The sequence below is a fragment of the Beta vulgaris genome, chromosome 1 (genome assembly GCF_026745355.1).
Source record: "Beta vulgaris subsp. vulgaris cultivar EL10 chromosome 1, EL10.2, whole genome shotgun sequence".
Taxonomy (NCBI): domain Eukaryota; kingdom Viridiplantae; phylum Streptophyta; class Magnoliopsida; order Caryophyllales; family Amaranthaceae; genus Beta; species Beta vulgaris.
This window is the reverse complement of record NC_079202.1, coordinates 49,232,901-49,258,212: the sequence shown is the minus strand read 5'-3', so window position 1 is coordinate 49,258,212 and position 25,312 is coordinate 49,232,901. Positions and strand designations below refer to the sequence as shown.

Here is a 25,312-nt window from a genome sequence, read left to right as displayed (position 1 = left end):
TGATCACATCGTCTGCCAGGCACAGCAAAATCGTGGAGTGAGCCTTCTCCACCATCGCCTCCAATTTGGCCTCCCTAGGGCCGCATGCCGCTCCACTCTTGTCACTCTTGACAAGAGGTTTCCAGATGCCTTGTTGCTTCAGCAAAGCACACATCTTTATCTGCCATAGCCCGAAACTGTTTCTCCCCGTAAACTTGTCAATCTTCGAGTTCATCGTATTCATCTTCCCAAAACCCTAACACTGATTTTAATGCCAAGCTATGGTACCAAGTTTGTTGCAACTTCAGCGATTAAGCAAGCAATAAACACAAGAAAATAAATTAAGAACACATATGATTTAACGAGTTTCACTATCAATGCGATAGCTACGTCCTTAAGGCAGGGGAAAAGATTATTTCACTATGAATGAGACGATTTCAATTACAATAGGCAAGATTCCATTGAATGCAATTGAATCTCAAAGACTCTCTCTAATCTTCTCTATTGTATTTTGACTAATGTCTCTTTCTAATATTTGTGGTAAAAAGCCCTAAATATGAAATAGTATATTTATATGAAGTCTAGAATACAAGTCTTAAGTCGTCGAACAAACCGAGCGAAGTAAATCGCCCTCACGCTTCACGAAAATAACAGAGTCGAGCTTGCGACTCGCGATCAGGGTCGCGACCCGCGATCCCTTTGCGATCTCCCTCGCACCTCGTGACGAGGAGTCTGCCACGAAGCACACGTCACCCCTCGCGACACAGGTCGCGACTCGCGACTTCCAGGGCGTCGCGCCCTGCGATGGTGGTCGTGGCTCACGACCATTCTTCTGCCGCCCACAAGTCACTCTCACAACTCTTAACTCGTATTGTTAGTTAAATATAGATAACATAAAAAAAATTAGTAGAACATCAATTTTGGTCAACATGGTCACATCATCCCAAATATATGTGCAATAAGATTTCAACTATACAAGTAAGACCAAAAAAAGGTCCACATCACATATAGTATTGTGTAAAAAAAAAAAACATCAAAATCAAATGATTGTTACAATAAAAAAAAATTAAAACTAAACAACCCAAATTGTGAAATCTTGACAAGGGGAAATGATATTGCATGTTTTATTGGATACCATTAAATATAATATTAAGTTGGATTTCGTCTTATATTAAATTTTATTAGTATTGAGTAAATCACTCACCGAGTTAACCAACTTTCATCCTCATTTCAAGCTTATAATGATACTATAAAATTTAGAAATTAATATATTTGCAAGTGATACTCATTGCGATTTGGAAAAAGGATTGCTCATTAATGACAAATCATTAATACATATATTCCTTTTCTCAATAAAATTTTAAATGAGAATTCAAAGAAAACTGGCGAGGGGGCTGATGAATGAGAGATGAGATAACGAGAGAGTTGGTGAGGAACTGGCGATGAAACGACTCGTGTGGTGTTCGTTGATGGGGAGAGAAGAGATAGATGATCGACGAAAATGGAGAGAGAGAGGAGATGAGAGGGGAAACACCGGTTCAGTAGAAGAGATTGGGGGCTAGGATTCATCAGATGAGAGGGGGAAATGAGAGATTAGATAGGAGGGAGTTGGGTGAGAGTTGTAAGGGGAGAGGTGAGAGAGAGTTTAGGCTGGGTGCATATGATCTTTGGGCCCCATGGATTTAGTAAGGGAGTCGTGAAATGGGTACGCAAAATATTGGTTTAATTGGTCCGGTTGGGAGAACAAGATCAGTTAACTTCCAACTAGATAGTTAATTGGCCTAATATATATTTTGCGCCTAAAAATTTGAATTTACTGATCAGGCTGTGGAAGCACCGGATCATGTTTGTTGTGTCATTTACCGTTTTCTCCACTAGCATATTTTGATGTCACATGACTACGTTTAACCTTACATATTAATCTTATTAGATGGTCAAAAGGAAGTGTATGAATAGTGTAGAATTCTGTTTGTTGCAAATAATTCGTAACGGAGGAAGTATTTTTCGAATATCAATTTTTTATACATTTTCTATATACATAATTAACAATATCAATCGTCAAACTTTGCATTGGAGTTCGTAAAAAAGATATGTTGCAAATGAGAAATAAAGGAGGAAGTATAGTCTAAGGGTGCATTGTCATCGCCTGAAGAAAAAAAATTCGTCTAGTAAATTATGATAATTTTCAATCAGGTCCAATAAATTATATAATAAGTTTCAATAATGCCGAATCAAGTCCAATAATAAGTGCCAATATGTTTCAACTAGGTCTAACAAGTTTAAAAAAGTTAATAACAAAAAATTAATTTTAATTATGTAATTATGATTGATTATTATTAGAAAAGTAATATGTACTAAGTGGTATTTAATGGTTGATTATTATTAGAAAAGTAAGTATGTTATTAAGTACTCCCTCCGTATCATTTTAATCTACACACTTACACTTTTCACGCATGCCAATGCAAAACTTTGAGGACATGTATCTTTAGTTTTGTATTTATAAAAACTGTTTTTCACCAAATACCCCTGACAAAAAAATTTATTCACCAAATACCCCCATTTTTTTCAAAATTCACCATATACCCCTGACTTTTAACAAAATTCACCAGATACCCGGACATTTAAAAAAATTATCCAAAAATGCCCTTTTTGGTTGACAGACGTTAGTGATCTGTTAGTGGTAAGTATATATTCACCATATACCCCTAACTAAAATAGTTATGCACCAGATACCCTTATTTTTGAATGACTTGTAACGACTATTTTTCCAGATTAAAAAAACTAGCTGTTAGTTTTATGCAGCCTTTATAAATACATGGATCCAATACCCTTTAATCACCCTTTTGTTATTGCAATTCTAAGGAGGTTTGACATGAGTTACTCCAACAGTTCATCCACACAATCTTCATACATAAGAGTACCTAACTCCTACTGTACTTGCAGAAACAAATTTGCAATACAAAGCTCTGAAACTACAACAAATCCTTAGCTACTATATTACAAGTGTGATATATGCAACAATTTCAGATGGTACAAAGGGAGTGTGGAGCATAATCTGAGCAACCAACATGAATCTCCACTATGTAGAGATGAAGGAGATAGTTCAAAGAAGAAGAAGATGAAGGAAGAGCTTAAGCAATTGAAGAAGAAACTGAAGCAACAACAAAAACTAGTAAATGCAACAATAAAAGTAGGAGTACTCATGTTTGTAGTTGTAATATTTGTAATATTTAAGTGAAATATTGTAATTGGTGCAAAAGACCAATGTAATATTATTTAGCACAAAATTAGCATGTTTAAACTGTTGTAGCATCAACTGAAAACCTAATGTAGCAAAAAATCACCATTTCAAGCCCTTCCTAATGTAGCATCAACAAAATGATAGGCCCTACATAATCACAAAAAAACAAAATAATCTAAGGCATCCTAAAACTGCCCAGGCTTTGTTCTTATTGCTCTTTGTCGTCTTAGCTTTAGGTTGGCTGGTTGAGGCACCTGCAGCATCCGTGTCTTTCCTTTTTCTCCCTCTCTTCTCAGTCCCTGTTGCAGCTCATGTGACCTATTCTCTTTCCTGGTTAGAGCAGTTGGTCCACCTCCACATGTCCTTGCATTGTGGCCCACTTCTTTACATTTGCTGCACTTAACAATGCTTTTTCTTTTTCCCTTCTTAGCCTCATTAGGACCTCTCTTCCTCTACTTTCGGGATCTCCCAGCACCTCTCTTAACATCAGGGGGAGAAATGAGGAGTAAGGTATGTTCAGTCCAGTAAGATGGATCATCCATGGGGTGAATGTGCTCCCCATAGGTTGCCTTGTAAGCTGCCCCCTTAAAATAAGGAGATACAAAATTAGCAGCCTCCAATCTCTCATCAAAAATTACTCTCAGTGCAGGTTTGCAAGGTATACCATAACCTTGCCATTTTCCACATCCACACTTCCCATCAACTAATCTAATGGGAAAATTCACATTCCCATCTCTAACCTCAAATTCACCCCCCACATGATGTAGCATAGCAAAACCTAGATTCATCACTCCTAGTTTGTAGGACCTACTTTGCGTAATCAGTGAGCATGTTTGCATCCATGTCAACTGCCTTATCAAACCTTGTCTAATTCTCCCCATGGACCAGTTTCTTATGGCTGCACAAAGAAGAAAACATGTTAACATCTAAGCAATTGAAACAAGCACAAAGAAGGAAAATTTAGTGCATGCATTGAAGCTCTCCACAAAGTTTGTTGTGTTACGATCACAACAAACTAGTGGATCAAAGACATGCTTGGACCACTGCTCTATGCATGAGTCCAAATAAGTCACAACTTCAGGGTTGTATGCATGAATCTTCTGCATTGAATTCTTGAACACATACTCATTGTATGCATCAACAGCTGTCCAGAAGAGCTTGTGGAATGTTGTCCTACTGTACCCTACATTTTTGCAGTTCATGTACAAGTTTTGACAAAAAACCCTCCTTGTTGCTCTTGGGAACACATCATTGACTGCATTGTCAACACCCTAACCAAGAGAATAATAAATTAAATTAGTAGTGTAATAATAACAGAAAAAATAGAAATTCAATCTATAAGAAATGTCCAAAACTTACCCTCATTCTATCACTGATGAATGTCCAATCATCTCTGTTGCATCCTACTTTCTCAAAGCAGATCCTCAAGTTCCCGAAGAAGTATGTCCAGTTAGGAGTACTCTCAGTGTCAACAATGCCATATGCAATGAGAAAAATCTAATTGTTGCCATCAATGCTTAGGGATGACAGAAGCATGCCCTTGTAGTTGCCACTGAGGTGAGCCCCATCAATGCCACATGACTATAATTTCGTTCACGTATAAATCACAAATGATGGTTAAAGTGAAATTTGTGAATAGTGTCACTAGTGGAAAAAAGTCCATTTAAATATTTGATGCAGTCAAAATCAGGCTTACAGATGCGGTTTTAGTCCACATCTGATGGACCCGCATTGGCTAACAAAAAAATCTGATGCGGTTCTTAACATGACCATATCAGAAAGTCACCTTTGACTATTAAAAAAAAAAATACTACATACAAAGCAAACGGTGCTTTGTATGCAGAATCAGGTCATTGTAATATTTCTAACACAAAATCCAGCAAGTAACCAAAACATAATCCAACCCAGGAATTCATTATACAATAATATAAAAAATGCATTATACAAGTTACTTACCAAATAAACTATCAACAAAAAAACATAATATTGGAATAAAATACAAAAAAAAACAAAATTATAAAATAAAACTAAAAAAACCGATGGTACGACAGTGTAGATTTAAACTCGGCAATGACAATGAAAATAAAAACGATGGTGAAAATGACAATGAAAATAAAAATTCAGAAATGAAATTATAAACTTAAAACTAAGCTAGTTACAAAAATGAAAATTAGAAACGAAAAAATAAACCCAGATCTGGAAACTGTTGATGTAAAATTTTTGATGAGTTGTTGATGATGAAAACGACAGTGGTGACAAATTGACGAATTTTTGACGAGCGAAGTACAGACGAGCGACGACGGAAACGAACGACGGAGACGAGCGACATAGACGATCGAATTGACGAATTTTTGATGGGAGTTGATGATGAAAACGACGGTTTTGACGAATTTTTTATAAGGGAGTTGATGAGATGGGGAAAGGAGAGGGGGGTAGGCGTCGTGATGAGAGTGAGAGAGAGGCGATTTAGGGTAAGAGAGTGGTGTTAGGGTTAGAGAGTGGTGAGGCACTGAGCACGGGAGAGAGAGAGAGAGAGAGAGGGGTGTTAGGGTTAGAGAGTGGAGAGGCGTTAAGCATGGGAGAGAAAAGAGGGGTGTTAGAGTTTATGAGTAGAGAGGCGCATGAGAGAGAGAGGGGAGAAGGGTGAGGTTTTTAGGGTTTGGGGTTATAAGGGAAACAAACTGGGCTTGGGTGATAAGGAAAAGGAGCGCTGGGCCATGTGAATTGGGCTAGAGTTTCATTTTTTATTTTAGAAAAGTAACAAACTCTGATGCGGTCCTAGGAACCGCATCAGATTTTAAAAAAACGCATCAGTTTTTTTTATCTGATGCGGTTTTTTGAGGACCGCATCAGAGTTTGTTTGCCAATTATCCTCTCATTTTTTTTTGTTGATTTTCGGATGCGGTTTTACAAAAACTGCACTAGATACTAAGTGACATATAAGGTTTTTTCCACTAGTGTGTAAAATATCAAAGTGTAACAATTAAAATAAAACGGACGGAGTAGTAAATAATGGTTGATTATTACTAGAAAGGTAATATGTTATTACTACAATATTATAATTTGGATTTTTTAACAAGAATAATACAAACTTTTGGCCGTTCTCTCGCAATAATACAAACTTTTGATCAAAATTTCTCCAGTAGGGCATACCAGTTGTTAACTTGTTGTAGAAGGTAACAAGCTGAGGTGTTTCAGGTGGGTGGGGGGTTGGGGGAGGAGGGAGAAAGAAGAAAGATCATTTTGTAAATTTTTTGACCTGTTTTACCGGTTACAAGTCAACTTGACCTACTGGAGGAATTTTGATGTAATGTTTGTATTATTAAAAAATAATCAAAAGTTTGTATTATTGCGAGAGAACGGGCAAAAGTTTGTATTATTTTAGTTAAAAAATCCTTATAATTTTCGTCAAATAATATTACCAATACCGGCTTTTTCACCAAATGTCCCGAATTTTGACGAACTTAACCATATACCTTCCAAGTTTTGAATATTCACTATACACCGACTTTTATACAAATAATACAACATGCCCTTACTACTAACGGAAGCGTAACCTTTAGTCATTAACTTTAGTTATTTTCAAGTGAAGAGAATACACTTTAAGTAAGGCATGTAAAATTGTAAATAATCTAAAAGTCAAAGTAGAATAACTATTGTATCGAAAAGCAAATACAGACTCTTTAGTGCAAATGGACTATGGTTTAAATGTGAACTTCGACTGCAGGCCCAAACAAATGCAGATGAACAATGGGCCAAAGTTAATGTATCATTGCTGGATCTCGAATTTCAAATAGGATGTTAGAATGTCAATTCTTAGTTTTGGGTTACATAATTTTATGGGTCAGAACTCAGAAGGTAGTCCTTAGAATCATCAGCAACCATTTCGGGACTACACTGTAATGGTTTGATATGGGTCAAATTTTTAATTAGAAAATCTACTACGTACTTATGCATCGTTGTGGTGGCTAAGGTATAGTATCCGGCAGTTGGTCGGACAACATTTTATTCTCCAAAGTCCAAACTACATATGCGATCCACTTATTCGATATCATTTTCTAGATTCGGATCAAATTGTTTTTCTTTTGGCAGGGTTGGTGTTGTGCATGTAATATGTTATGATGTTTTGATGATGAAAATTAATATAATATGTTATAGTATGAAAGTATGTAACAGTTGAAACAGATGCATGAGGAAAGGAATTAATAAATGAAGACTTTGAAGAAAAGAAGAATCAAGATTGAAGTCAAGTTTATATGTTCCTTTAGAATAGTTACTTTGTGTAAGAATGTAAAAGGCTTGAATTAGGTGATATACTATGTGCTAAATATAGAAATGTAAAATTAGTATAATTATTATTTTCTTAGAGTTAAGAAAATAAATAATTGTATTAATATTATATGTCTATATAAAAAGGAAATTAGTTTATAAAATAAGATAAAAGATTTTCATAAAAAATGTTTTAGAAAAAGAGTTTTATAAAAAAACGTGGTTTTAGAAAAATATTTTTACAAACGTGTTTTATGAAAATAATTTTATGAAAACGTGTTTTAGAAAAGAATTTTAGTAAACAACGTAATTTGGTTTTCAAAAAGGATTTGGAAAATATTTTTTGATAAAAACAGAATTTTAGTTGAAAAGAAAATCTAATAAGAAAAAACTTATCTTTTTGAGTTAAAGATAAAGATAGAAAAAGATAAAGTTTGTTTTTCTAAAAAGAGAGTTTTATCCCTTAAATTAAGGATTAAAAGATAAAGATATTTTTGAAGGATTTTCGTCCAAACCAAGTCCTATAAAAGGGATTCATAATTCACTTTTAGATCTCATGTTTTCAGAGAGAAAAATCGGAGATATTAAGAGCTGAAAACTATTTCCTTCGCACAGAGTATAGCACTGTTTGAGTCAGATTCAAGTAACGAATATACGAGTGTAATTGTCCTCTAAATTGCTTGACTAAGAAGCACACAATTGAGGGTCGTTTTCTTTCTGTAATTTCACACATTATAGAGAGTGTCAACACTTAGAGTTAAGTGTTGGGGTCGCTACTAGAGTTAGTAGTGAGGGAAATCTTATTGTATCAAGAGGTTGATATTTTAGGGTTTAAAGAAATAAAAGAGTTTTTGTTTCTTGTGGACGTAGATCTCAGAGGTGAGATTGAACCACGTTATATCTTGAGTTTGAGTATTGATTTAATATAGTTTTAGTTTTAATTTTCGCAAAAACTCAAAACAGAAATTTTCGAGCGTTTCACACAGTGTCTGGCACTGTGCGATAACAAAGGTTTTGCGAAAATCGATCAAATTTCGTCACTCAATTCAACCCCCCCTTCTTGAGTGTCACCTTGGGTTCTAACAAGTGGTATCAGAGCAGGCTATTCTCGTAAGACTCACATCTAGAGAATAGAAATCATGAACACGCAAGATGACTATCGTGACAGGTATTCCAAGTGTCCTGTTTTCAACGGGAAGGATTATGGATGGTGGAAGACTAGGATGAGGATCTACATTCAAGGTTCTGATTTTGAATGCTGGAGAATCATAAAGACTGGACCTCTACCTATTCAAGTCAAAGATGCTGAAGGAAAGCTGATCGACAAGGAAGAAGATCAGTACAATTCTGTTGACTATGGAAAAGCCGAAAAGAATTACAAAGCTATGAGTACTCCAATCTGGAATTGGATCTGATGAATATTCAAGGATCTCGGCATGCACTACAGCTAAGGAAATTTGGGACACACTGGAATTGGCCCATGAAGGTACAAATGAGGTAAAACAGTCTAGGATAGATTTACTAGTCCATGAATATGAATTGTTCACAATGAATAAGGACGAATCTATTAAAGATATGTTTACCAGATTCACACTAATAACTAATGAACTAAGATCCTTAGGAAAAATCTATTCTTCTGAAGATTTAGTTAGAAAAGTGTTAAGAAGTTTGACTAATAAATGGCTTCCCAAAATCACTGCTATTCAAGAGGCTAAAGATCTAACAAAACTATCACTAGAACAACTAATTGGTTCTTTAATGACCCATGAACTTGTTTTAGATCCTAAATCAAATGAACCAAAGAATAAAGGGTTGGCCTTAAAAACTGAAGTAGAAACGGATGATAGTGAAAGTGATGAAGAAGTAGCTCTCTAACTAGAAAGTTTCAAAATTTCTTAAAAAAGAACGGAGCAACAACTTCAGGAGAAGTGGAAACTTCAAAGGTAAAGGCACTACTTCTAACCCTAAGAAAAGTGCTACTAACTCTGGTTGTTTCAAGTGTGGTGAGTTCGATCACAGGATTAAAGAATGTCCTCTATGGATTGAAGAAAAGCCTAAGGAAAAACGAGAGCATTCGAAGAAAGAGTACAAGAAAGCTATGATTGCGGCAGTCTGGGGAGACTCGGATTCTGACGAGGATCAGTGCCAGGCACAGTGCCAGGAGGACAAATTATGTCTGAATGCTGTACAGACAACACTGAAGACGGCACTGTGCAAGGACGACTCACATCTATGCTTAATGGCTAAAAGTTCGAACCCTCTTGAAGAGGTAGAAGACAGTGAGGTAACCTAACTTCCTTAAAACCTTCAATTCATCTTCTTTCAAAAAGTCAACTTGTCACTCTACTTGGTAATGTAATTGATGATTGTCAAAACATGAATGATAATTTTGATATCATGAAAAAGGAAATAAAAAATTTGACCAACTAAAGACTGGATTAGAGTTAGAGTATAAGGATTTATTGAAAGAAAATAAAACATTGTTGAAAAGGATTGATGAGCAAGACATTGAGATACAAACACTAAAACACGAAAAAACAATCCTGGCTATGACATAAAAATCGAACAGTGCCATCCACTGTTTGTGAAACTGAAAAAACGTGTCTTGAAAAACAGATTGAAACACTAAATAACGAATTGACTGAACTTAAAAATTCAAGACAGGAATCTAGTATTGTTCCTTCAATGCTGCCTAGTGATGCTAAGTTAAGAGAAGATCTTGAAAAAGTTAAAAGAGACTTAGAGATTTCCAGAAAAAGAAGTAGTGATCTAAATACCTCAGTCGAATTCTTAGAATCACAACTTTCCATTGCTCGTAAGATGCATGACAAATGGACAAACGGAATGAATGCTCTAAACTACTTAACTAGCACCACAAACAACATGAACAAAACTGGATTAGGATACACTAATCAGCCGCACAGTGCCAGGCTCTGTGTAAGGACCTACGAGAGACTTCCGAAAGAGAAAATACGTGGGCCTTCCTGAATATCTAATTTGCAATTTTTGTGGAAATAATGGTCATCTAATTGACGACTGCAACAAAAAGAAAAATCAAATTGCAAAGAATATCAAACGTGTTACTCAAATCTGGGTTAGGAAAGACATACTTGATGCTCAGCGTAAGAAAAAGGGACCCAAACAAATCTGGGTTCCTAAAACTAACAAGTGATTCTTTTGCAGGCAAATGTGAGAGGAAGCAGCCTATAGTATCTTGACAAAGGCTGCCAAGACATATGACTAGTGATAAATCTCAATTCCTCTCACTAGTAGCCTACCATGGAGGGTGTGTTATATTTGGCACTAATAAAAAGGGATAAATTGGTATTTGAAATGTCGGCAAATCTTTAACACACTCCATAGAGAATGTGATGGTGGTAAGTGGTTTGAAAAGTAATTATGTGATCAAGGTAATTATGTTGAATGTCATGCATGAACCTTTTACAAGATAACTCGTGGCTTTGGGATTAATTTCTGGAAATTAGTTGAGTATTATGCCTATTGTCCTCCTTTAAATATGTTAATTAGAGTGTTATTGATGCATGTCTTGGTGAAGCTTTGTGAGTAAAGGTCCACTTGATATAAAAGGACTCGTAATGGTCTAATGATGCTGTCCTAATGTCATGATCCTAAGTTGCCGAACTAATAAGCTATATGATCCTAAGTTGCCGAATTTTTGAGCTATGAAATGCAAATTCTTTCTCTTATAGCAAGCTTGATTTTTAGCCCAATATTCTGATTTTCTATTCATGAAATGACATTTGTGCCTCATTATTTTCTTTCTTTCATATGTCCCACCTTATCTCATTTCCCTATTATTATCCTTCTTTTCTTCACATATTCATCCAAAGTTCAACAAGTGCTTTTAATCTTGATTCATGGTATATGGAGCATATATATATTAATAAGATAGTGAAAGAAGAAGACGCATTAGTTAAGGGGGAACATGAAAAGGTTGGAAGAGACACTAATGCTTGAAAGAATAAAAGTACTGTTTCACACTGTGCAGGCACAGTGCTGCCATGAGATGTATCTAGAAGAAAATGAGTTTCGAATTAACTTATTTCACCTTTGATATCTTATTTGATTGACTCTAGTAATATTGTATGGTCTGACTCTCTTTAAAAAAAAAAAAAAAAAAAAAAAAGAGAGAGAGAAGAAAGAAAGAAAAGAAGAGTAAGACACTTGTGTTAGATAAATCTTAAGTTCAATTTCTAGATGGAAAAAATATTATCAAAGGTTTGAAAATCATTATTTTGGATTCCAGTATATCCGAAGATTAGTTATATTTGAAAGGAAATAGATTGTTAGTGGCACAGTGCCACACACAGTGCCACAGTAAAGAAAGTCTTATGATATTTATTTGCGAAAGTTGAAAATATGAAAAAGGGTTTAAGCACTTGTTGAGCCAATTGCCATTTCAAATCTTTAAGCTTGCATTATCTATCTCCATCTTACATTCTTAGCTATTAACATGATCCTTCATATTATTTCTTGCTTCATAAATTCGGATTGTGAGTTGGATTATATTTTTGCTTAATGACTTCGGATTGTGAGTTGGATTATGACATAGCACCAGCATCCTTAGTATTTATTGCTGAGCTACTTGAATTATTTTACTGACTATATCTCACTTTGACTTGCTAAACATGTTGATGATCTCCTTTTTGATAATGTCAAAAGGGGGAAGATGGGTATAATACTTAGACTATTGAATGAAATGATCTTGGTTACCAAGTTACTTGTATGTGAATGATATTATGTTGTGATTAATGATGCATACTTTGAGGGGAACAAGTGATTATCTAACAATATTATATTCATGTTTGTCATCATCAAAAAGGGGGAATTTGTTGTGCATGTAATATGTTATGATGTTTTGATGATGAAAATTAATATAATATGTTATAGTATGAAAGTATGTAACAGTTGAAACAGATGCATGAGGAAAGGAATTAATAAATGAAGACTTTGAAGAAAAGAAGAATCAAGATTGAAGTCAAGTTTATATGTTCCTTTAGAATAGTTACTTTGTGTAAGAATGTAAAAGGTTGAATTAGGTGATATACTATGTGCTAAATATAGAAATATAAAATTAGTATAATTATTATTTTCTTAGAGTTAAGAAAATAAATAATTTGTATTAATATTATATGTCTATATAAAAGGAAATTAGTTTATAAATAAGATAAAAGATTTTCATAAAAAATGTTTTAGAAAAAGAGTTTTATAAAAAAACGTGGTTTTTAGAAAATATTTTTACAAACGTGTTTTTATGAAAATAATTTATGAAAACGAGTTTTAGAAAAGAATTTTAGTAAACAACGTAATTTGGTTTTCAAAAGGATTTGGAAAATATTTTTTTGATAAAAACAGAATTTTAGTTGAAAAGAAAATCTAATAAGAAAAAACTTATCTTTTTGAGTTAAAGATAAAGATAGAAAAAGATAAGTTTGTTTTTCTAAAAAGAGAGTTTTATCCTTAAATTAAGGATTAAAAGATAAAGATATTTTTGAAGGATTTTCGTCCAAACCAAGTCCTATAAAAGGGATTCATAATTCACTTTTAGATCTCATGTTTTCAGAGAGAAAAATCGGAGATATTAAGAGCTGAAACTATTTCCTTGCACAGAGTATAGCACTGTTTGAGTCAGATTCAAGTAACGAATATAGAGTGTAATTGTCCTCTAAATTGCTTGACTAAGAAGCACACAATTGAGGGTCGTTTTCTTTCTGTAATTTCACCATTATAGAGAGTGTCAACACTTAGAGTTAAGTGTTGGGGGTCGCTACTAGAGTTAGTAGTGAGGGAAATCTTATTGTATCAAGAGGTTGATATTTTAGGGTTTAAAAGAAATAAAAGAGTTTTTGTTTCTTGTGGACGTAGATCTCAGAGGTGAGATTGAACCACGTTATATCTTGAGTTTGAGTATTGATTTAATATAGTTTTAGTTTTAATTTTCGCAAAAACTCAAAACAGAAATTTTCGAGCGTTTCACACAGTGTCTGGCACTGTGCGATAACAAAGGTTTTGCGAAAATCGATCAAATTTCGTCACTCAATTCAACCCCCCCTTCTTGAGTGTCACCTTGGGTTCTAACAGTTGGAATTGAGGCTTAGTAGGATTATATTATAACTTATAATCACAAAACTCATACTTTCAAAATACTAATAATTTAATACATTACTCTATCTTTTTTTTAATTGTTACACCGTGTTTTGCATAATATTTTCACTAATGTCACTTTTAATTATTTTTTTTACCCCATTTAATATAAAATAAGGGAAAAAGGTGAAAATAATGTACTTTTTGATCGAAAAAGTGAAAACTATAAAAAATATTATTATTATTCAGTAGGCCAAATACTTCAAATAAGAAAAGTTTAAACAATGTAGTAATCAAAATGAAATAAATATTTAAGAAAAATATAGCAATTAAAAAAAAGGAGTATGTCCATTTACTTTATTAGAAGTTATATAAACATAATTATCTTAATATTATAAAGCAATTTTAATCTATGTTCTGTAGAAGTTTCACCTTCTATAGGACTCGAATCGAATTTTCATTTTAGAGATTTTGAATATATCTTGAACTGAATTATGTTTGAAGCGTAAATGAATAATTAAGTAAGCGAATGATATATAATGCCACTAAACCCTATTTTCATCCACTCACGGCACTACGCCTCCTCTTTTCTTTTGTTTATCTCTCTTCTCTCTTCTCTCCCACAAAACCCTAATTTTCAACCTAGGGGCTACCACTACCCTTTTGGGCGGTAGTAGTCCCTTTTTCACCTTTTGTTACTAGTTTTTTATGTTTATGTTTCTAATAAGCTTCAGTCTCTCTCTAATGGAGAGTTTTTCTACCCATATATTAGGTTTTATACACTAGTGGAAAAATAAGGAAGGGTTGCGCTAAAAAAGGCCCTTAGGGCTGTGCTTTTTGACAGCATCCCTTCACTTTTTAAGTAGGGTTGCGCTTTTCAAACGCAGCCCTTCGCAACGAAGGGCTGCGGTTTTACCTTGAAAGCGCAACCCTTCAAGCTTAGAAGGGCTGCACTTTTTAGGTAAAAGCGCAACCCTTCTAAGCTTGAAGGGCTGCACTTTTTAGGTAAAAGCGCAACCCTTCCTACCAAAAAAAAATAAATTTTTTTTTTTTGACATTTTTTTACTTATATATTAATCTCAAATTTTCTGAATTTTAACATTTGCATTAAACCTTAAAGTAAACCATCCAAATCCAAAAGGGGAATAGGGAATATGGTCAGGAAAACTAAAACTAAAACAGAAAATCAAAAAAGGTTATCACATAATTGCAGAACGAAAATGAAAAAAAGGAACAAAAACTAAAACTAAAATACAGAAGAACGAAAATAAAAAAAAAAGGAACAAAAACTAAAACTAAAAGACAGAAGAACGAAAATGAAAAAAAAGGAACAAAGACTAAAATACAGAAGAGAAAAAATTATAGATCTGAAAATACAAGAACATTAATCAAAACAAAGATTAAGAAATTATAGATCTGAAAAACGAAAAATCTATAATTTGTGGTTAATCAGAAATTAGGAAACACCGCTTTCCGATGTTGTTAAGCTTGCGATTGTGAATCCTGCCCCTTCCTCCTCTTCTTGTTCATCATCGTCGTCCCTAATATGATTCCCGCCAAAATATAATCTTCCTCGCTGAAACAACAACATACGACATAACGCTTGCGAACAGGGAATTTCAGACTTACCGTTTTTGGGCACAAAAAGTCGGAATCCAAAGCCGAAAAGTCGTATAGATAGAGGGCTATGAGGGCTACACGGGGGTTGATTTCGCTTTGGATTCCGACGAGATTTAATGATGTCGTCTTCGATTCAAATATGCCGTAATTTTTGTTTTTTTCTGGGTTTTTGTTTGGTTGATATTTTTGCGCTTTTGTTTGTCTGGGAGGGTGAGAAAGAAGAGAGAGAAGAGGGAGGGTGAGAGAGAAGAGGGAGGCGTGAGAGAGAGAGACAGATGCGTGAGAGAGAGAGAGGACTACGTAATTCTTTTTTTAAAAGAAGCCCATAGAAGGGCTGCGCTTTTTAAAAAAGTGCAGCCCTTTTGTAACAGTAGGGCTGAGCTTTGTTAAAAAGCGCAGCCCTTCTGTAACAGCAGGGCTGCGCTTTTTAAACAAGCGCAACCCTTCACAAAACAGGGCTGCGCTTGTCTAAAAACGCAGCCCTTCTCTTTACAGTAGGGCTGCGTTATGTAGACAAGGGCCGCGCTTTTCTATTAAAGCGCAACCCTACTTTAACGAAGGGCTGCGTTTTATTTAAAAGCGCAGCCCTACTGTATAGAAGGGCTGCGTAATGAAGAAAGCGCAGCCCTTCCAGCGCAGCCCTTCCTTTTTTTTCCCTAGTGATATCCACCCATATATGAGATTTTATCTCCTTCCCTGTGAGAGTTTGGAGACTTTGTTTTTGGGTTTTTGTGTAATTCGAGAGGTTGATTTGCTGATCATAATTTGTGTGGAGTTACAACAGATGTCAAGACTTCGTTTACAATCACTTGAATTAAATCCAGTTCTACTTCAAAACTACAAATGATCGATAAGCCTCCTTGCAGAAGGCTGCATCAGACATCGATGTGAGAGACGAGGGTTTTCAGAAGTGTTAGATCTATTCAACGATCGTGGTTTTGTCATATTAGAATTGTGTTTATTTCATTTGATATGTATTTATTTAGTTTTGTCTTTTATTGTAGATGTCGTATGACTTTGAATCAATGAATTATTGTTATTTTTTTTAAAAGTACACGAATTATATTTATACAGAAAAGGAAGTTGATTTCTCTTTAACACTAAAGATCATTAATTATACAATATTAAAACCATTTTTTTTGACAACGATACTAAAACCATTGAAATGAATGTAATATAATCCTATCATGAATATTTTTTTTTCTGGTATACTTAATGCCGAAGTTTTTTATGTTTGTTTGACTAAAAAAGTCAAATAATAAACACTAACATAGTGATATTAGATAGAGGTATGCAAGGCAATGAATTAATTCCTGTTCATGATAATGTTTTTCCACGTCTGAAAAATAAAAAATAATCTGGGATTAGCATATTGCAGCTCTCAAGCATTATAATTGGCCAGTTTGACAAAATAGGGGAGCATAAACACATCCTTTTTAAATTGTTGAGAAGCTAAAACATCATCTAGACTTTTCCATTTGTTAGGCTTGTAATGAATATTTTTTCTCACCATTCGAGTGGTAAAAATTGTTTCCGTCTAGAAATTAAGGATCCAAATGTGGTCTGAATAGGAGTAGTTAAGCCCCAAGAGCGTTGACCTAAGCTAATTGTCCGTACACTGGCATCCTGCAAAATAAAGTTAGACTATCTCGGGGGTTGTTCCAGGATCACCCCTTCGACGCTCAAATCAGTTGAAGATCGAGGTAGACAAAGAAAGTCTGGAGAGAGAAAGTCTAGAGAGAGATGCTATAGTTTCTTAGGTGAGAATTCAATACCTGTTCATTGATGAGGCAACTGGTATTTATAGTGTTTGGAAATCTCCAGTTGGGAAGCATTGGTTGAGTGGGCTTTTCTGAGGTTAATGACCAAACCACCTTTTCAGGCCATCAATCTTTTCTGCCCTCTAATGGATCTTTAGCTTTTTTGATTAGGTCAACTTGATAATGGGACCCATTGTTGACACATGTGCTGGATATTGGGCCTTTGTGCCTTAATTGGGATGTCGCTTAATTGAGCCCAAACAAAAATGATCCCCAAGATTTCACCATAATCATCCTTTATCAAATCTTTATATTTCACCATTTTTCTTTCCTCATGATACTTCCTCTATTTTTTGACACAACATTTACCTTTTTAATGAGTGTATTAAAATAATCAAGTCTTACATCTAAAAAAACAGAGGTAATATAAACTACCATAAACAACAACGCAATGTTTCGTATGAATAAGAATTAAAGGGAAGAATACAGGGTAAGAGTGAAAAAAGAGAGTATTGAAGTGGGAATCACAATATTCATAGTGGAGATACTTGATTAGACCTAATAAATTAACATGTACCAAATCACCCGAATTTGAATTGAATGGTTGAAACTAGATGATGGTCCTGATTCTAGGCTCAATTAAAATTGAAGCAATTTTAGTTAAGATAAATTCAATTTTAAAATGATGAAAATATTTTTTTTATCTATAACTCTAGTCATTTAATGACCTAGCACTCACTTATAAAAACGAAAGCGAAATAAATAATTCATCACTTGAATATAGCTCAAACTATATTAGTATACATTACATTTGATTTGAATAATTCAGTTACCGCCTTACATAGTGATTCTTATTTTGATATTTCTTAAATATTTCTGTGGGCAATTTACCATCTTAACATTATTTATAAAATTATAAGTTCATGCTTGATCACCTATAGTCTTCATGTCTAGTGTCTACTATTGTAACATCATAATTCATAATTAGTGGGCGAAATATTCCTTTTGACATGATCTCAATGGCACTCAAGGAATGCAAACACGAAGTATCTTTCAACCAAGCAGTACCACACAGGCACACACTATTATTGGATTTATTGATGTCCTTTGCTCCAATTCTAGTGATATGCACATCAATGTGCCATGCCCCCAGATGAATAATTAAGCACACATCAGGTCAATCAAACTATCATACTATAGCTACCAGGAACTTTATTGGGAGTAGTTAGAGCCTTAGAGGCTTCAAAAAAAAATCAAGTAGAATGTGAATGCAATGTTGTAAGTTGTACTCCCTCCGTCTTGTTTTATTTGCTACATTTTGTCATTTAGGGGTGTTTCAATTTATTTGCTACATTTGCAAATATTTCCATATATAATACATAGGTCCCACACTTTATTTACAAATTTGCCATCACTCCCTTCTTGATTTTGTAAATGTTTCCATATATAATACATAGGTCCCACAATTTACCTATTTGCTTTTTTGTTAATTCCATTTATGTCAATGGTCCCCACTCCCTCCTTGGTCTTTGTGAAAAAGTGCTTGTAGCAAATAAAAAAAGACTGAGGGAGTAACTTGTACGTGTGTGCCGACTTTCAAAACTTGAACCTCAATTTCTACTTTGTAGATGTCAAAGTCAAGGTCAATATCAATGAAAATAAGTGGTACATGTTGCACTGATTCTGCAAAAATTGAATATAATGTCGCTTTGGATAACTATATATATGCGTGTTTGGTAATTGGCTATTTAATCGATTCGAACGATCGATCATTTTTATTGATTGTTTCATTGTTGGTTATTTCTAAAACTGTGTGGTAAAATATTTAATATAAAATAAATATAAAAGTCAAGATTTTTTTTCGTCTATTTGACTGTGTGAAAAAGTCACATGATGAAAAAATTATTCAAAAGTCATTTACTAAACACTCCAATTTCTTTTGAGTAGGGCTAAGTGAAGAACTATTCAGTTGACGTGTGTTTGGCTAGAGAGTTACACTTTGATAAATTTATCTATTGTATGGGTTGGTTTTCACGCTAATATTCTATCTGGTTCACTTGTTATTTAACATTTATACTTTTTTATAATATTGATCGTAAAAAATTTCAAGAATAGATATTATGCTAAATTTGTTTTGATTATACTGTTAAAATATTAACTTTGAATAAATTTTGCAATGCATAGCAAAACATATTAGTATCGGTATAATTTTTGCATTGACAAATTTGAAAAAGCAACCAAAAAAATAATGGAGGAACTAAAGGATTAGTACCTTCAAATAGTAAATTATAGTTGTCACAGTATTATTGCTTCTTAAGATGATAATTACTCCTGCACTCCCACAATAATTTATAGCTTTCCAAGATTAGTTGGTACCATTTGTTATTTAATTGAGAAAGTGGATGTAATACTATTTTTTTTACTGAAAAAGTAAATGTGAGAAGAGATAAATGAGAGAGCATGCGAGAGTGACTGAGTGAGACCTTGTAAACTTATGTGAGATGGCCAGATGGGTGAGAAAAAAATTGTAATAACTAGTGCGAGACGTAGAGAACTAATGAATGGCCGGTATTAAGAATACCATTTCGAAAAGGATAATATTCATTGAAGTTAGCTTAAACACATGATGCAACACTTGAGATGTTAGTTCTCATATTTCAACCCAAATTTGTTTTCTTTGTTTTATGCAACCCCATCAGCAATGAATGAACTGGGAAAGTTTTATTATTCTTAATGGAAATATACCTTAATTAAGCATCATCAGCTTGTTATTTACGAGAAAGATCAGGTAATACTAGATTATCTTCAAAGAAAATGAAACTAAAGTGTTGCTCAGTATTTCGGCATTAGTTGCGAAACATACGTAGTATGTGTTTCCTAATGAGTTTCATTTTCAATATTGATTTGGATGACAGGATCCATTGTTTATAATGAAAGAAGGATTACATTTTTGTGTAATTTATGAGTTCTATATGATAATAATGAACAATTTGATCTCTTAACCTTATGCCGTACTTGAATTTGTAGTTGGTAGGGATGGGAATGGATCTAAGACCCGACCCAGACCCGGTTGGACTCGACTCATTTTAAGGGTCTGGGTTTAGAGTTTGGAGACCTATTGGGTATGGGGTGTAAAAAAACAAGTCTAGGTATGGGTCTGATAGGTTTAGATCCAGACCTGCCCCGGCCCTGCCCTAGACCCATGAAAGAAGGATTATGTTTTTGTGTAATTTATGAGCTTTATATGATAATAATGAATGATTTGATTTGTTAACCTTATGCCCTACTTGAATTCGTTGTTGCCTGGTTGGTAATAAATGGTTATCATATTGATAATTATTTTGTAAAGTGTAAAGAATTTCATGCTAATGCTAACTTGTAATAACCAATTATGTGTTTTTCTTCCCAAATTTCGTAGACACTTAAAACCAAATCTGGAATGATGATGATGAAAATTCATAAATAATAAGGATAAACAAGCATTTATGAGTATTGTGATAATACTTTCATAATGAAATTACTTAGCTAGAAAGATCATTGCTATCATCACTATTTATAATTGTCCACCAACCAGGTCATAGGGTCATCGACGTGAAAGCATGTTACAGAGGCAATTAAGTCACCAACTAATCAAGCTTGTTAACTACTAATTGCTTTTTACCATTATCGATTAATCAAATTAAAAACTTTCTCCAATCTCCTGATTGTCATTGCTATCATTGTCTCTGCATTATAATCAACCATGTTCTCTGCAGGAATAGCGGAGTAGGGTACTCTTACACGTTCAAAATCATGATTAAATAAATTGTAATGAATCAGGAACATGTCATATTTATGATTAGATTATAAGTTACACTAACTAATATGATAAAAATACTTCACATCCAAGTTCAAACTAACTAACGTAGGGAGTATCTCATTTTTGTTTTAGTTTCATGTGCCTACATGGCTAATGGCTCTTATAAAGCAACATATCACTCTTCATAATTAGACCACTTTTAAGAAAGTATTAATTGATTAAAGATCCTTAATTGAGATCTATTGGTTACTTAATTAGTGCAAAGGGAAAAAACATATATATCTGTGAGATTCTGCTACGCTCTCCTCAGTATATATTTTTTTTTCATAATATCAACTTTTTATAATTTTGACTTATAAATTATAAATATATTTATAATTAAAGTGATATATTAACAAATGGGAAAGTCAAGCTGCGTAAATTCTAAAATAACCAGAAAGCAAATATAACAATGATACATAAAGAGAATTGATAACACAACAATTTAAAGTAGCTAGCTTGACACTCCACTTAACCTACATTAACAATGATTCGTGATCTTCCTTGAACCATCTAGCATATGAAGCCTTTTAGACTCCTGTTGCGCTCGGATCATTCATCTTTGACATTTAAAACTTTCGTATTTTTGTTTTTATTAGGAAATTAAGTCAACCCAAGGGCTAATCCTTACGAGGCTACTAGCATGTAGGAAACACCAACACATTGGCTGGTAAGGCATGTATAACATGCTAAGGAAATACCCCAACATAATGCTAGGGGTGAGGATCGAACCCCTGACCTCAGGGGCCAAGGGGGAGCGCTCTACCCACTTGAGCTAACTCCTATCCTTATTTAAAACTTTCGTATTATAAAAAGTTCACATATATATTTATGTTAAACAATTTCCTGTTAATATTATATCAAACTCTTTGAGAAAACAACGAGAACTGCATTGACAACAAATTAAAGTTAGATAGGGAAGGAGAAATGAATATGGCAGGTGGATGGAAGAAGAAAACGAGGAGGAAGTAGGTTAAGGAATGGGGAGGGAAATATAACATTTTTTCTTTTAGAAGGGAAACTATTTTCCATGATCAGAACTATTTTTTCACCAATGAAAAAACTATCCTGTACCCTTTACAAACCCAAAAATTCGTCCTATCTTTTGCTATTGATGCTGGTTATGTGTGGCATGAGTCACATGATTTCTACATATATAAGTATATAACCAATACATTCTTCAGTAAAAAATAATAGGGTTCATAATATAGATTTCATTAGGGCTCCGTTTGGTAGCGCGTAAAATATTTTCAGTGTAAAATGATTTTCATGGAAAATAATTTACAATGAAAAACACAATTCCAAAATTAGTTTTTCGTTGTTTGGTTCCATGTAAGAAAATTGATGAAATGAAAGGGAAAGTAAGGAGGTAGTGAGAAGGAGTGTACAAGAGAGATAAGGAAAACAGTTTTCTCTTCATTTTGAAGGGAAAATAGTTTTCTATCATTGGGAGTGTAATTTTACCCCAAGGGAAAATAGTTTTACATTCTTTTGCCAACCAAACAATGTAAAACTGAAAATTGAGGAAAACAGTTTTTTGGTAAAACGTTTTACGCCTTACCAAACGGAGCCTAGATGACTAATGAAAGTATCATAGTTTGAAATTGAAATGAGAACTTTAAGCAAAAATCACCTTCAATTAATAGGTTTATGAGTATGTTTAAATATTTCATTACATATTTACAAAAGAATTTGACAAGCTAAGCCAAATACTAATGGCATTCTGGAGTACGTATAAGATACAAAAATATGGTAACAAATAATAATGTAATGATGCAGTGAAAAATGAATACTAAACGACATATCAGACTACTTAAAAAATGAAAATGAGAACAGAAGGCTTAACAAAGTGAACAGTATCGGTAAGACTTGTACCTCATGAAGCATTTAGAAAAAAAATTGGAAGATTTTGTTGTCTTTTCTTAAGTAGATAACTGAAACTATAGACATATGCATGCAACCTAGTTTTGATTAACCAACACTTTACTTCTCTAATCATGTTTTGAGAAAAATAAAAGAACTATTTGGCAAAGAGGCTATTATATTGAGGAAAAGAAGATTAAAACAAAAGCATATCTCTATATATATATCACATGTACTTAAAATATATAAACACGATAAAAGTATACATTTTTCATCTCAAAATATTTGACTCTTTAAATAAAACTACTCATAATATTATTAGTTATACATTAATTGAATTAGGATAAGGGGAACATGATTTCTCCATAAAATTTCAAATGTGTGATATACTCTACATGTAGAGTTGCTTTATCATGAACCATATTTACTCGATACTATATGGGAAAGATATCAACAAAATACTACTTCATGAGAATTAAGATATGTGATCACAATGAAACTGTTAAGCTAAATAATTGTGTAGTAAATAAACGTAACTTTTGCACTCATAGTAGTCAATCGTCATAGCTTGTGACCTTGTGTGCATGCATTATGGCACGTCAATCCAGAACCCATACCTCCCATGCAACCAAATGAGCACAACAAATACTCCCCACCACAAAACAAACCAAAAAAAGGAGATAGACAGCTGAAAATATAGAATCCTTTGGTTTAGATATAGAAAAACTCAAAACTCGGATTCCCATACATATACATATACATATACTATAAGGTGTTCCATTCATTGAACTAACCCTCACTTCCTCAAAATTCTTTTCACATCATACTAAGCATTTTAATTTGGGACCATAAAAACCAAAAATAAGACAAAAAGAAAGACCCTAAAAACACCCACATAATAAATATAAATTGTGGTATGTAGCTAGATGATATATATTAATGTTAATGTCAACTAGAGACCTCATCCAAAAGCTTATACCTTCTCACCTTGTTTCTAAAGACATGTTTGATAACAGCTGGACCACCAGCTCTTCCACTACTTCTACTACTACTACTTGAATTATTATTATTATTTGATATTTCTTCTGACTTGGTCCTCCTCAACTTTTCTTGATCTTGTGTTACTGGCCCATTCATCCTTTTCCGGCCCGAAGGTGATGAACCCTCCGGTGACCTACCCGGCTTCTTGATTGGGATGGTGGGTTGCAAGCTCTTGGCCCCTACACCGCCCGCTTTCGGCCCAACAACATGGTGGTTGTTGGACTTCATCTTGGTTATTGTAGTCTTGGTTAGGTGATGATGATGATCTTGTGAGGAAGGAGAGTTGGAAGAAATGGTGTTATTTGATGTTGGGGTAGTGGAGGTGAAAGTCTCTTGATGATCTTCCTTCTGAATTAGGCACCAATTACATACTCTATATGATTCTGCTTTTGGATATAAATTGCTACAATACCTATCCCCAAAACAAAACCCCAAAAAAGTAAGATTAAAAATGAGTTTATTCAATCAATGATTATATGATATTAATTGAGAATATTAATTAATCTATGACACACATATATATGCTGTATATATAATATATATACCTTATTCTATATAATATTGTAAGATCTAGCTCCAAAAAACTAAAAGCAAGAAGCATATGATCACTATAGTTGAAATAAACTTTTTGATTGGACTCGTAAGGAAAAAAAGTTGCTTAGATGGGTTGATCAAAATCCAAAATCAAAGAAGAAACAACTAAAATGACAATATTTTCCCTATATTATACTGTAAATACTTGTACTGTTTTTTTCTATGGAAATAAAGACTTCTACTTAATAATTAATACATAGAGTAATTGTTTCTTTTAAATCCCCGAAAAATTGATAAAAGAGTTATATTAAGATAAGTTTACAACGTTTATCGCAAATATAGAAAAAAAAAAGGGTGGATTAGTTGCATCTTAAAGGCTTTTTGTTCTTGGAGTGGGGGAGAGAGAAAAAGTAAGGTAAAGAGGAAAGAGAGAAATACCAACCTGTGTTGAGATCTGAAATGACAAACTTTGCAACGAAAGAGTTCATGAGCAAGACCATGGTCTCCACACATGCAGCATTCATAATTTTGTGTTTTGTTTGTAATCATCTTCCTCGTATGATCATACGAGAAAGGAGAAAGAAAGAAAGAAAATAAATGAGAGAGAAAAACAAAGAGAGAGAAAAGAAGAGAATAAGTGGGTAGGCCGTCCTCCACACACGAAACGAAAGCTTAGCTCCTTACACGCATTATATTGCCTAAGTTACTAATTTCATTTTATTTTTCTCTAAAAGTTGAATTCCCTTTATTAAATATTCCTACTTGTGTATTTATATAAATAGATCAATTTTTTCCGTGTCCCTTGTATGAAAAGTAATATAATATTTTAGAACTATGGAGTATATATTTTATGATTTTTCTTTTTAAGTTTACCGGGTCCCAAAAACAAAGAAAAAACAAAAGACTATAAATAACGTAGTGTATGGGGCAGGGATTGATGGCAACATCCTTTTGTTAGTAAATTGCTTAGAAATTTGGTAGTTGTTTGAAATTGACAATCATGTCAACACTCAACATCATCATAATTAAATAATTTTGGAAAATACAAACTTTACCATAAGA

General features: G+C 33.7%; 2 protein-coding genes across 2 annotated transcripts; both read right to left on the bottom strand.

Moving 5' to 3' along the window:
• Positions 1 to 3,672: 3,672 nt before the first annotated feature.
• LOC125492261 (uncharacterized) lies at positions 3,673 to 4,952 on the bottom strand. The gene is made up of 4 exons (XM_057392341.1): positions 4,917 to 4,952; positions 4,580 to 4,717; positions 4,224 to 4,491; positions 3,673 to 4,118 (listed from the first exon to the last, which is right to left on the bottom strand). Exons 1-4 carry the CDS (start codon positions 4,950 to 4,952, stop codon positions 3,673 to 3,675), a joined length of 888 nt encoding a protein of 295 aa, XP_057248324.1.
• Positions 4,953 to 23,364: 18,412 nt separating this feature from the next.
• Positions 23,365 to 24,996, bottom strand: LOC104891503 (hypothetical protein). Its single transcript, XM_010677210.4, has 2 exons — positions 24,693 to 24,996; positions 23,365 to 24,128 (listed from the first exon to the last, which is right to left on the bottom strand). Exons 1-2 carry the CDS (start codon positions 24,797 to 24,799, stop codon positions 23,624 to 23,626), a joined length of 612 nt encoding a protein of 203 aa, XP_010675512.2. The 5' UTR covers positions 24,800 to 24,996; the 3' UTR covers positions 23,365 to 23,623.
• Between the last annotated feature and the right edge of the window lie 316 nt (positions 24,997 to 25,312).